Source organism: Zootermopsis nevadensis, unplaced genomic scaffold, assembly GCF_977971745.1.
Source record: "Zootermopsis nevadensis isolate Lab colony 2312 unplaced genomic scaffold, Znev_1.0 Znev_ptg000006l, whole genome shotgun sequence".
NCBI classification, from domain to species: domain Eukaryota; kingdom Metazoa; phylum Arthropoda; class Insecta; order Blattodea; family Termopsidae; genus Zootermopsis; species Zootermopsis nevadensis.
In genome coordinates, this window is record NW_028259138.1 from 350,081 (window position 1) to 363,736 (window position 13,656).

A 13,656-nucleotide genomic window follows, 5' to 3' on the forward strand; every position below is an offset into this window, starting at 1 on the left:
TCCAATGGAATGAGAACTTTAAATCTCAGGTTACGTGTGTAGAGAGTAAAGATTTTTTTTAAAAAAAGCCATACACAGCACTAAGATCCTCCCATGATATTTTGCAATAGCGGAGATATGTACTCCGCTGGAGTAACATAATTCCCAAGTGAATTCTTTGTAAGGTGGAGTGACTTACTGGCCCCGATGTCCGTTTGTTTATTGTTCATATAAACCTCTTGTTGCAAAGCCAAACCGACGGTGCGTAATTATAATGCAATTTTCTTTACATAGGCCTATAATTTAAACATTTATCATATCGAAAAAATTTCGAAATAAAAATTGAAAAATCTCAGTGGGACACAGTTCCACAACCAAGTGAAAGGCCTGTTGTCATCTTCAGTGCATTGTGTATGTAGGGAAAGTCGCTACAGACGGACAACTTCAAAATAAGTAGCTGAATTTTTTGTTTCTGATTTTTTTGCACCCAATCTGATCAAACAGGAAGCCGAATATTGACAAATGCCACCAGAGAAGAAAACTGTACATCATATTTTTGTAATTGGTCCATTGTTCACTTGGTCAAAAGCAACCAGGTTCTATGATTGGATCACTTTTTCTCCTCCAATGAACCTTAGAAGCTACGTACTCTAAAGCTCCCTAAAAATTTGACTTAATTCTGCCTACAAATTCAAAATACCATTAAACCACAGTGATTAAACTACAGCTAAAAATTTTTAAATCAACTAAGTTATACGTCATTATATATGGACCACCTCTGAGGAGCAGTCCGTCCGTGGAAACGGTCCAATGATGGCAACAAAAGTTTCATTTTCTAAACCTCTTGTTCAGTCTTGAAGAGTGGCACATAAATGTTCAGAACAAGAAATGTGCAGACTAGAAACACAGATTTTATATGATGTACAGTAAACTCACATAATGTTAATAGGATTTTGCAAACAGAAAAATAAATAAAATAAAGTTAGATAAAACCACGTGAAAACGTACTTTGTACTTTTACGGCTACGAAATGTTACTTATTAAACATTTCCAAATTACGAAGCTGGTCCATCTATAGCGACCTTCAATTAAAGAAGACCTCGTGGTTAACTAACTCAAAAGACGTCAGGCGGCGCAAGGACATCCTTACCTTCTGTTTGTCCTTCATAGAACCGCGGCCGAGGACGGCCATCTTGGTCATAGTGTCTTCCTGAAGTCGCTTCATGGAATTTCCCTTTGGTCCTAGTAATTTTCCGACGAAGTTAAACTGCAAGAAAAGAGAAACGTTTGAGAGCTTGAAAGTGCAATACAATTGCATTATTTCACCCCACGGACTCTGAATGGACCATTTAGGCAGTTTACACATTCAATAGGCTACGAGGGTGAAGGTGGGGGGACAGGAGGAAACTGATTAATAGTACATGAGAATGCGATGAGAAGAGTACTTGAACCTAAGACACAGGAAATAAGAGCGTGGCGGAAATTGTATGAGAAGCTTCAAATTGAGTCTTAACAAATATCAAGGTGGTCGAATGAAGGAAAATAGACAGACGGTGGAAATGAAAACTGCATACAAAATCTTAAGCCGTATATCGACTGCGCGCGGCTGCCGCGCGCAGCTGTTCGTGCGCGGCAAACTCGTTCGTTCGTTTATTGTTTAAAACCGTGTTCGTGGTTACCAGCATCGAGCGCGGCAGCCGTGTTCGGCCGTTGATCGACGCTGTTCGTCAGTTCTCGCAAGATCACCACGAATACAGCACGTGCAACGGCTGCCTTTATGTTGATGTTCAACATTATGGAAGAAAATAAGAAACCGAAATGAAAGGTGCGTTGGTGGATTAAGGAATTGTATCGTCAGCGAATGCAATATGGAAATAGACTTATGCGAGATATGACATTTGAATTTGTGGAGGATACAGTTAAAAATTTTACTCGAACGTCATTATCGGATTTCGAACACATAACCTCATTGATCGAGCCAAGAGTTTACTTTTGTTAAGGTAATTAACAATTTTTGAATTCCACAACACCTCTTTAGATTTATAAATCTGTATGAGAGCTACACACTTTTCATTCTCCATTTTGCTACGACGGAACGCCACAAGACCGTCTCAATTGAGAGAGCACAGCACGCTGAAATCCCTTTGCCGCGGGACAAAGAACCGCTCCGATTTGGCTCGACGCGTGCCAAGTTCGAGCGCGGCAGTGTTCGTTATGCCACGCGCGGCAACATGGTATCGATTTTGCGAGGCAAAGCAACGAACATTGCCTCGCGCGGCAGCCGCGCGCAGTCGATACACGGCTTTAAGAGAACAACAAGAAAGAAAGAGCTCACCTGGAAGACGCAGACAGGATATTAAAAGAGTAATCATTAAAAAATAGGGTACTTGTGGGTTATCGGGACACATTAGGTTAGGTTAGGTTAGGTTAGTTGTCATTTATTGAAATAAAATATAATAACTTTCAAGTGTATGTCATTTATCCACACACATTAACCTAACCTAACCTATTTTTAAAGCGATTTGTCTCGATAACCCACAATTACCAAATATAGTATAAGCGTGCAAACAGGATCCTTCTGGCGGAGTACAGGATCAACATGTGCAGCAAACGCGCAAAAATACAACGCATTTATTTTAAAATTTCAGACTCTGCCAACGTCTCGAAAAGATTCAACGGCTTTTCGTAATACTTTCTTAACGACGCAAGCCTATTAATATTTGCAACCGTTGAATACAAATACTCCTACTGGTGCCATGTGTGATGCATTCACGCCAACTTCGTATTCTAAAATGCTAAACGGGTCATTATTTACAATTCAGACACACAGAACATTTAAGATGCACGAGCCAGCTAAAAATGCCTCTATTGATACGAAAGATCGGGGGTATAGATAACCTTCAGGGCACAGCCCATAGGCTACACGTTCTCAAAAGCAGTTATGCAAATGCTATGAATAAAACAGACAGCGCATACACGAAAAAATGGTAAAAATTATGGGATTTCCCTTTGTACTATGTAAACGTAAGATTAAAGATACGTTCTCCGAAACGACGCACAACAGGCCACCACATTTCATGCTTCAGGGCCACGAAAGGACTGCACACCTTACTGCGCTGTTCTACGTCACCTCTACAGCGTTGTTATAGCTTTACTACGCTGCGAATTCTCAGATGTCTCCACTCGCATGCAATTTGTTGACGGTGACTACAAAGCCTTAAGACCTGCATGATGCCCGTCAACTTCAAACGTCCTTCAAATATTACTAGCATAAATGCAGTCGATGCTAAACGTCTGAAGATGGCTGTCTTCTGGGTTGTTGCGCCGTGTATTCTGGTAGAAGTTTACCGACGGTTCCATCATCAGGGCGATGACTCATCGCCCTGGTGATGGATGCAGCAAGCACAATCGAAACGATGGCCAACTTTTATCAGACTCAGACCCAGAAGACAGTTATATTCAGCTCTATCTTCACCTTGTGCCACCTACCAATCTGAGCATTACAATTCTGCCAACGAAACCATCAGCTAGTGCAAAGTCACGGAATTAGAGAAAAGTCTTCAAACACGAAGCGTATCCGGGGGTTGAGAAGCAGGGGGCTGCCTTGATTAAGCGAATCAGAAGGCAGCTACAAACTGTCGCACGATTTCCCTTTTAATTAAAACCTCAAACTATTCAATTGCTTTACTCACAAACTAGGGTAATTTAGTTAGCGTTCTCCCTCTTCCGTCTACCACACTCCAATGCACATAAGAAATTGGCATCTATTTGCATTATGTAGATGACTTATTGATTTATAATTGTCAACGCAAAGGCTTCATTAACTACAAAACTTTCTCTCTCACAATATTTTCTTTAACATCAACGAAATAGCCTGCAACAAGAATACTGAAACTGCACATCAATGACTGTCTTCAAGTAGACTAAAGCAGATGTACTGCACGTTTCTGAACAACAGGTTTTTTTGAACGAAAAGTAAAACATCACTTTAGAACTAATTATACTAAAAATCAGACTGATAAGCACCCCAGAACGTTCCAAACAAATGCGTTATTTTCAATATGCATGCGGTAGTCAATCATAAAAATGTACAGCTCAGATTCGACGCATAATTAGGATTATATTTTGAGCCAATGTTTCCCCGAAGCAGAAAATAAAGTTGTGTAGTTAAATCCTTGGGTGGAAACTACGGCTACTTCAGAGCCGAATATAAAAACTGCATCACACGCTAAAAAAAAAAAATTCGCACGTTGTGTCCATTTCCCCACCCCGCACTGTAAACGTCAAAACATACGGATCACTCCATCCACACATACGTTTATTACTGCAACACTAGTAGCCGTCAAACTGTGTGCCTACAGGTTCGGCTAATCCTGCTTTTACTCCACATTCTACTCCTCCAACCTAATTACTGTGATCGGACATCCATTCCCCACACACCGTGATCTGTGAAGACAGAACGACCAAGCACCAAGTGGGCTTACGTATATCACGATTTGAAGACAAAAGTGGAATATCATAATCAAATGTGGATTACACACATTTTCGAAGTAAGTTCCTTGCCAATATCTCAATAGCCTTGTTTACTGCAGATATCACACTGTAGTTTTCAAACATTTCTCAACAGCCAAAAATATTTTAAATTAAAGTTTCATATTCAATTACATCCGTGTAGACGTTGGTCTTTAGAGTTGCAACGCCATGTAGACCCAACGTCTCGGACAAGCAAACTGCCTCCATCTTCAGGCCTAAAAGACCGAAATCGATATGATGACCAATACGAGAACCTCCTCAAATCGCACAAAATAATATTTATATTTTGTTGTGGGCCAATTATTGTAGAAAAAGCCGTTTTGGGGAACGTTAAAAAGCTTTAGTCTATTTCAGGCATTGGTGCAGACCCTCCACGTCAAAAGTAACAGCAATGTACTAGCAGCTTCGGAGATGAAACATGCGGAGAGACGAACAGGTTCGTTGCATTAACTAAAAAGCAGACAACAAATACAGGGCGAGCAAAAACTACCTTTACACTTTCAAAATAATATAGACAACAAATGCGTCATACTTAGAACTTCACATCTACACCAGTCGATAGAAAAAAGAAACTATCAACGTTTTGTGCACACCTCACAGATTCGATATCTGCTCCGCGAGTAACACGGCAGATGCCGAGACGTTGATCCAACTCGTCACAAACTCTGTGCAAAGTGTCCCCAGTGATGGAAACTCCTGACAGTTGTGATACGAATGTCTTGTACCAGGCGTAAATGGATACTCTGCTGGGTGTTTCCATGTAAAATTGTGTGCAAAATGCACGTTGCACGGCTGTTACATATCCTCTCTTCACTAACTGCAGAACACACCAACTCCTCTGCTGTGGGCTAGTCATCTTCAAAACTAGATGCACGTAACGGAGGCGCCCAACGACAAACACCCAGATCATTCGGAAAAAAACCCTGAGAGCTTTTCTATCGACTGGAGTGGGTGTGAAGTTCTGAGTACGTCGCATTTTTTTTCTGTATCATTTTTAAATTGTAAACGTTTGTGCTCAGCCTGTACTGTAAAGTCTACAACCTACCTTACATAAAGATAAGATTAAAGCCACGAAAAAGCAATGACTTACAAAGCGTCCGTTACAACGTCTTGGTCGTTTAGACCCACAGAAGGAAATGAAACATTCAACAATGAAACTCAACTGCGGTCCACACACTTTAAAAAAAACATAACTTGTAACCCATCCATCAAAACACGACTTTTCTCCTTGTCCGCCAACATTTCTTGCCAGAATCAGACGACAAAGATAAATAGGAGACGCCATTTATTATAGATAAGACACAAGCCTTCCAAAGCCGGAATGACGCCTCTATTTCTGAATGAAGAGGGAAATTTTTTGCCCGCTTAGAAGTCGTCCCATTAACATGAGGAGAAATCACTCAATCTCATTTTTTCTTTAACCGAAAGCTCTTTAGCCTTGGACCCCTTTCTAGTCCCAGCGTTTCCCTAATAACAGTTTTAATTACGCGGCGAGAAGGGACTTAAAATTCCATCAGTTATTCCTTTTCTCCATTTGTGCAGTCTTGTTATAACAGCGGTCTTTAGTCGAATCCATCTCAAGATTCAATATATACAGCCAATAATATATCTGTCGACACTACACGTCTTGCAACGCCAAAAGAAGTTTCCAAGACGTAAATGACATCTTACTTTAGTCAGAATCTTGTATTATAAAACCACACAGATAATTCATTTGAACCTACCAGTATTTAATATCATTAGTCTATAACACGACATTCAGCCCTTTAAAGCACAATGATAAAAGTCTCACCTGCTTAACAATTAATAACTTCATTTTGTATTTATGGATTTCGTACGATTCTCACTGTAAAAAGGGATTATTTCCTAGAATGGAAATAAGTACTACTGGCGAAAAGTTGTTTTCTTCGCGGTACGCAATAAATTCTTAAATATTATTTATACAAGCTTCGGTTTCAGAACGAAACAATTCTGTATTTTCTAATACTATTAACTATAAAATACATTACGGTCAAGTACTGGGGCCCGCGCAGACGAATTTTTAATTTACTAAAAATTGGGTTATGGAACGTCGAATACGGACCATTATACATTACATGTATCTAATACGCATTATTCACACCTTAAGATTGCTAATCAGAGTTCAGAATACCGTGTTTAGACTACTTATTAATAAAACGCAATTCTTACTCCTTTTCCAAGTGCGTCCTGTCAATGCGAATAAATTACAGATATTTAAGAATTTCCAATCAAAGACCATTTCTCGCGAGATTTACCTGACTGCGGTAAATCCGGGCCTCCAATAAGTTAAAACTCTGGTATATGAACTACAATACCGAGGGGCCTATACGCTTTATTAAAAATAGGACTATTTTACGTCTCCATACAACGCGATTGCAGAGACAAATGCATTCACCAAACCCTTCTTCAAAACACAATGGAAAACGTAGGCTACAGTTAAAATTAAATGAGCGGAACATTAATGGCAGAGGCAGCATTTGTCTCCTAGACATACGCACAAATGCGACATAAGTCATGCTGTGTTGAAACCAGTGATAAATATGGAATAACAAAAACGTGTTTCAGAACCTTCTCGTATCCCATGAGATTGCTCCGTTAGGCAAACAAAACAATGTGCGATGTCAGGAAATTGTCGATCCAAGTGAATTGTCATGCCTTTACCCACAAAGCCGAATATGAATGCAGATGAGTCTAGGAAACTCGCTCAGTAACTAGTCTTTTCCTTAATAGATAAATTACATACGTTACCAACTTAAGCTGCAAACTGAATCCGATGCCTTAACAGTAAAATACATAAACTCTGAATTAGGTCTGTTTAGTTCTAAATGTATCTGTAAAGATCACTCGTAAAAGCCCGTAAAGAGGTAATGTTTGAGGTTCTCACGGCGGCGAGTATAAACATGCTTTATTCTGGGTTGTAGCGAAGTGTAGTCTGGTAGAAAGTTCCTCTGAAATGAAGGGCAAATTTCTATCAGACTGTGTGGCACTACAACCCAGAACACATCCATCTTGTCGCGGAAACTTCATGTTCGTCTGTGCGCATTTAGCGACTACGCATCAACAAATGGCAGAATAAATGACAAACAGTCTCCGTGCTTATAACGAAGCATTTATTTTTTATTTCTCAAAACGCATACAACAAAAATATCTTCTTAGGTAAGAGTGCCAAATGGAAGGATGGGATGCGAGACAAATTTCTTGACAAAAAACAGAAAATTCTTTACCCCACTCCTCTCATGCTCCCAAGAGATTCACAAGTTTTGCCAACCGCCGTACACTTTCAATAAGCACAGAAGCTGAAGCGAACGCATTATGAAGCGATAACTGCCATCCTGCTGAGGCAAAGACGATTTACATCACAGTCGCATTATTTTTATAGAATGGGTGAAAGCACAATACAAGAAAAAACTTAATAAAGACATAAAGCGACACATCAGTGAGCTGCCATTCTGGTCGTATAAAACACCAACCATTTTTTACGCTGCGCGGCTTACTAAACACCCAGACGATAGAGACAGCAAGCAACTCTTACACGTCGGTAAAATTCTACCAGAAAGCACGACTCAACAATCCATAAAACAATCATCTTCATAAATCAAGCCTCAAGAACTTCAAATATCACCATCAACTTAAAAATAAAAGGTTCCGTTGTTTATTTACGCAACAAATGACATGTTAGCACCCCCAGCTATGTAGTACCACCAACTTACGCCTCACCACAGGACTTATTTACTTTAGTAGCATGTAAACCACTTTAGAAACATCACGATTAAAACTGCTGAACGCCGACAGACAATGATGGGACCATAATTTAAGTTACAATCCACGTTTCTTTGCAAATGCGAGGAAACTCCCGTCTCTTACGTATCTTCGAGGCAGTAGCAGTGATCGGCGACGTTGAATTTTGTATACTGCATCAGGCCACTGGAAGGATGCACGGAGCTTACATCAGGACTACTGTTTAGGACCGGTTGTGTGATGAATGTCGCAAGTGGGACTATTCGGCGTTAGTGATGTACTGGGATACTGGGAACGACCCGTTCTTCAAGTGCCTGAGCACTGCGGGTCCCAACTTTTCGTTGGCTCGATCTATAGACATTCGGTAGGACTCCTTGGACGAGGGATCGGCACAACACAGAAAACCGCGGACACTCATCCATGGCTTGAGTGGGATTCGAATCCACGGTCCCAGTGACCAAGCGGCACAAGGCCCACGTCTCAGACCGCGAGGCCACTGCGGACCCCGTTAGTGATATCTCGTATATATATAAAACTATGTGGGCCAGTTTCATTAAATCGAAAATTTGTTCCATAAAACTACATCTCAGAGAAAGAATAAAAACATCTAAAACACTTCACGGCTGTTAATGCGAGGACTAAGATGAACACTGTGTTCATGAAAACTTCTGTTCCAACACGAGAAAGTGAGGGTTATGACTCATTTGAGCTTTTTAGATTTTGCGACCCCGTCAATAAAAACTGAAATACCTATTTTTTTCTGTTTACTTTCTATCGGTCGGAACATGATATCAATAATTTCAAAACATCGGTCTGAATTAGTGGCATTCCATACACAACAAACATACTGACAACCCTACCGATTAACAAAAACATTTCAGATGTCGATGACAAAAGCAGAGCCAGCTCCCGAAACGTTCTTTTAATTAATACAAGAAAGAAAATTTCCAATAATATGCATCAGGTCTTTTGTTTTGTCTTCAATTTATAACTTCCTACAATATAAATTAAGAAAAGTATGTCTTACGCTGCAACTACAGCAGGCCCACCATGCACGTGTACAGATACAAAAATTGTTCTCTGGGAGGAAGACAATTCGTGAGCCGCCTTTTAACTCGGAGATAAAGAATTTACGCATTTGTCTCTTTAAGTCACCACCTAAGGCTTTTCCGCAGGCTCATCACGTACCAACCAATCCGCTCGTCTTGTGCAGAGCTTTGTAATCAACTGTTTGCATGCCACTAAGAAAATTCCTAATTGTTTGCAGGGGTTTCCGTATCGCCACACTTTCAGACAGGCTGTCAGTTCCAAGAAGACAATTACAGGATATTCAGGGTTGAAAATGGACGCAGACGATCGCAGATGCAGGCTACTTGTTTCAAAAGCGTTGCTTTAAACAAGTTATTCTAGTGCCACGACTCTCGTTTCCAGCAACGAATTCCAAACCTCAACTGTAGCTAAGACCGTTATAATGCGTTGGTAATTTACAAGGGCTTTCCCACTAATGTGGAGCGTCATTCATTTCCAGTCCTGGATATAAAGATTTTTGTGAAATCTTCCTTCCCCGGACTAAGTGATTGCAGTACAAGGGCTGAAGACGGACTTCTGTCCCCCCCACCTTCCAGTACATACAGAAACTCAGGAAAAATCGTGACACGTTCTCTAATGAAGTTGGTACACAACACACACAGTAAGGAATTAATTATAATTTCAATTCGCGTTTCGAAGCTACCCAAGGCTTTTTTCTGGCTCAGAAAAATGACTAATAAAGGCAATAATTATTATAACAGGCCTAAAATAACTGATACAACGGAAGCATGCTTCAATCAAAGCGTATCACCAAAAACTACTCAAGACCTGAGCTCGCAAAGAGGACGCCTGGCTGCAGCTGGCTAAAGATGCATTTTATCTCAAAGGTTGTGCTGCATCACCACGGCAAGGCCCATCCTCAGCCAGGTTGAGGATGGAGAACACGGCCTCCATATATGGAGGGTAGCTGAGAATATACTGAATAAACAGTAGCGTACAGCCGACAACGGGTGGTCCTCCGACTTGGGGGTTGGGTGTGGTGATACTCATCCCCGTAAGAATAAAATCTTGTTACGAAATGTTACACAGACTGGGACGGATTCTTTGGAACGACTTGAGCGAAGGAAAATGGCGGGCTCTTGTGAACACAGTCGTAAACGTCCGGGTTCCATAAAATATTGGAAATTTCTTGAGTGGCTAAGCGACCGTTGGTTTCTCAGAACGGACTCGGCTCCAGGGAGTAAATAAGTAAGGTTGTCAGTGTTCCAGCGAATGGAGAACAAATTAGCGTAAGACAGGCGACTTCCTTAATTTGCGTTTTGAAGTGTTGGCCGGGCTAACACGGTTAACACGAACACTCCTCCTCCGGTGTTAGCTTCCCAGTTTCTTGCGAGATGTAGGAAGAATTGCACACTGCGACCATTCGCTTTGATTTTTGGCGTCAACTGAAGCTCAGCACCCAAGATGCTACTAGCAAGCGACACAAACGGTTTAGTATACGCGACAATCTCTGCAAAGGTCATCGTGGGCGGGTGAAAGCGCGCAAGGCAAGACATTAAACTGCAGCACGCGAGTTGGAAATAGACCATCGACTGCATGCCAATATTTCACTGTCCCTAAATGCAATGAAATAATATAGCAGGATGCATGTCAGCAATCAAAAACGCTATTTGAGTTATATATTTCGAATACGGTATACCAAAAACCTTCAAACATGTAAACGCGCCTTGTCCCAGCAAAAGGCAGAGAATTAATATGTGGCAATAAATGACGCCATACCTTAGGATGCTCCTTAATGGGAACTAGCACTTTAACTGCAACACGGATCGGCTTCTCCCGGTAGATGTCGACATATTTACTCTCCTTGGGCAACGGCTTCCCCGAAGCCTGTACCCTGGCTACTTCTCGTGTGACCTCTGAAACAAACAAAAGAATCGGTCAGGCGGGATATGTACACTCAATTCTTCTCGAAAGAAGGTTAAGAACGCAACAGAAAAGGACTGAGATTGGCCACAGATTTACTGGACCGAAAGTGCGCGACATTCACCGCGCTGAGCCGCCTATTTGCATTTACTGCTCAGCTCACTTAGGCGAAGAGATGCTTCAATCTAATAAGAACCATTAAAAATATTATTAGCAGGAACGTATGGGGTGAAAACAATTATTTTCTACGAAATGTGAATGCGACAGATACGAGTTTGCAAGAATGCCGACAGGTTTCTTCTCAACATCGGCGTTACACATCCCCACCACGTGACCTACTATTCGCTCAATCACCTACCTTCCTTACAAAACTACCGGTCATCTTCTATGTACTGTCTGACAACACAACTTTTACAACCAGAGAGCCCAAATCATTGAAAACTACATACAGCATCTGTCAACGCGCTGCACCGCCGATTAAACCCACCACGTCACAATATGATCCGGCAAGTAAAGGCTTCACGCTTAGCACAATTTACAGAACGTTCTCCTCGCCGGCCTAAGCCGGACTCGAACTTGGCTTCCGCGAACGAAGGAACTGAATTCACGCGGAACTCGAGCTGTAGTTTGCCACCAAATATTCTATAATATTCAGTAGGCACGCAAATTTACACTACAAATGGGAAGTCTCGTGTGTGAACTTGCTAACCAAATTATTACTGCGGTATTCTTGTCTGAAGTAATCGACTGAGGGGAAAAAGAATCCTGTCGTCTTTACCGGAGTAGTCTCGGGCAGATTCGAACCGGATATCTCCCAGGATTGAAACGTAACGATGATTACGGTCGGGTGTAACTAAGTATACCGAACCGCGATGACTGCCAAGTTTGGAAGCTATCCGCTGACACAGAAGCGATGGACTTCTTTCATACTATATTTGTATACAGCACAGATGTATGGTATTTGATTGAAATTCACAATTTATTGCTTTAGAAAAGTGGTGTTAAAATAAAATAAAATAAAATAAATTCTACCTCCGAGAAAAGGGTATTTTCATTGCATACCATCCTGCTTTTCGCACATTCTCGAATTCCTAAGCATCGCGGACACACGCAGAGCGCGCTGAGTCTCAATTTGTAGGACGGCATGTGTTCCGAGTCATAATTAACCGAATATCATGCCCCGTGGATGTGTTCTGCTTCTTACAAAAGCAGGGGCAAGTAAAATATTCATTCCACTGTGAAAGTTCTTATTTTCCTCATCTCGTGGAACTGCAATCGAATACCGCATATACGAGATGCGATCGGAAAGTTTCAAGACTGCGCCTATAAAAACCCGTACACTTATCTCAGGTATTAAATTCATCCATCACCCTCGAAGTAGTTCCCCTGGGAGTGAACACAACGATCCCAGCGCCGCTGCCAAGCCTGGAAGCATCCCTGGAAATCTTTTTTTGTCAGCCTGTCAAGCACCATCTGCGATTCTGCCTGAATCTCTTCTGTCGTCTCAAATCTCCTTTCCTTTAGCTGAATTTTCATCTTTGGGAAGAGGAAGAAGTCACACGGAGCTAAATCCGGCGAATAAGGAGGGTGCGGTGTGCGCGTTGTCATGATGCAGCAGCCAGTTGTGGTTGCGCCACATTGACGGCCGCTTCCGTCCTTTAGAATCAGCTGACAGGTCCCATAGCCTATCCCAACAATGTCGCACAAGTCGTTGATGGTAAGACGTCGATCTTCGTGAATGGCCTGCCGAATCTTCGTAACATTTTCGGGCGTTGTGCTCGAAGATGGTCGTCCAGAACGCTCGTCATCATCATCATCGACAGAGGTTCGGCCATTTTTAAAACGTGAATGCCACACAAAAGTTTGTGCACGACCCATTGCGGACTCCCCAAATGCTTGCTTTAGCATTTCATAGGTTTCCGTAGCCGTTTTGGCGAGTCTTTGGCAAAACTGATTTGTTCATGAAAATCCGCCATTCCGAAATCGCAGGAGGGTCGGTGTAATGAACTACCAAAACGCCCGTAACTAAGAAACAAATGCGAATTCGATGATGCCGGCTGGCACACTGATTCACTATGAATGTAGGCCGCACCCCCTAGCGGCAGAAGCTCGTACTACATCCGGTTCGCCCTCTATTGACACAGTCTTTAAACTTTCCGATCGCACCTCGTACTTCAGTAAATGTTCATTGCTTTATCAAGTATTTGAAAGTTCAACGTGTGAATGAATGCGTTCTCGTGAAGAAGACAACGTTCAAGCAGTGCGTCAAATGAAGTGCCCAAAGCTACATAATTATAGTTAACTGTCTGAACGTCAGAGTAAGGCAGGAAATTAAATCACAGTTTCCGGTATGATGTCGTCAGGAAATCGAATCCTTCCTATTTTGTAACAAGCTTTGCCTAGAATACCAAGACGTAACGGAAATAATGATGA

The 13,656-nt window shown here is 41.7% G+C and overlaps 1 protein-coding gene across 1 annotated transcript in view; it reads right to left on the bottom strand.

Annotated features, from left to right (window-relative positions):
- LOC110838913 (KH domain-containing, RNA-binding, signal transduction-associated protein 2) overlaps positions 1 to 13,656 on the bottom strand; it is a 150,443-nt gene that overhangs the window by 26,430 nt on the left and 110,357 nt on the right. Inside the window, exons 2-3 of the mRNA XM_022082577.2 lie at positions 11,080 to 11,216; positions 1,130 to 1,246 (exon numbers count right to left, since the gene is read on the bottom strand). Of these exons, the coding sequence (XP_021938269.1) occupies positions 1,130 to 1,246; positions 11,080 to 11,216 (254 nt within the window). The remainder of the gene's footprint in view (positions 1 to 1,129; positions 1,247 to 11,079; positions 11,217 to 13,656) is intronic.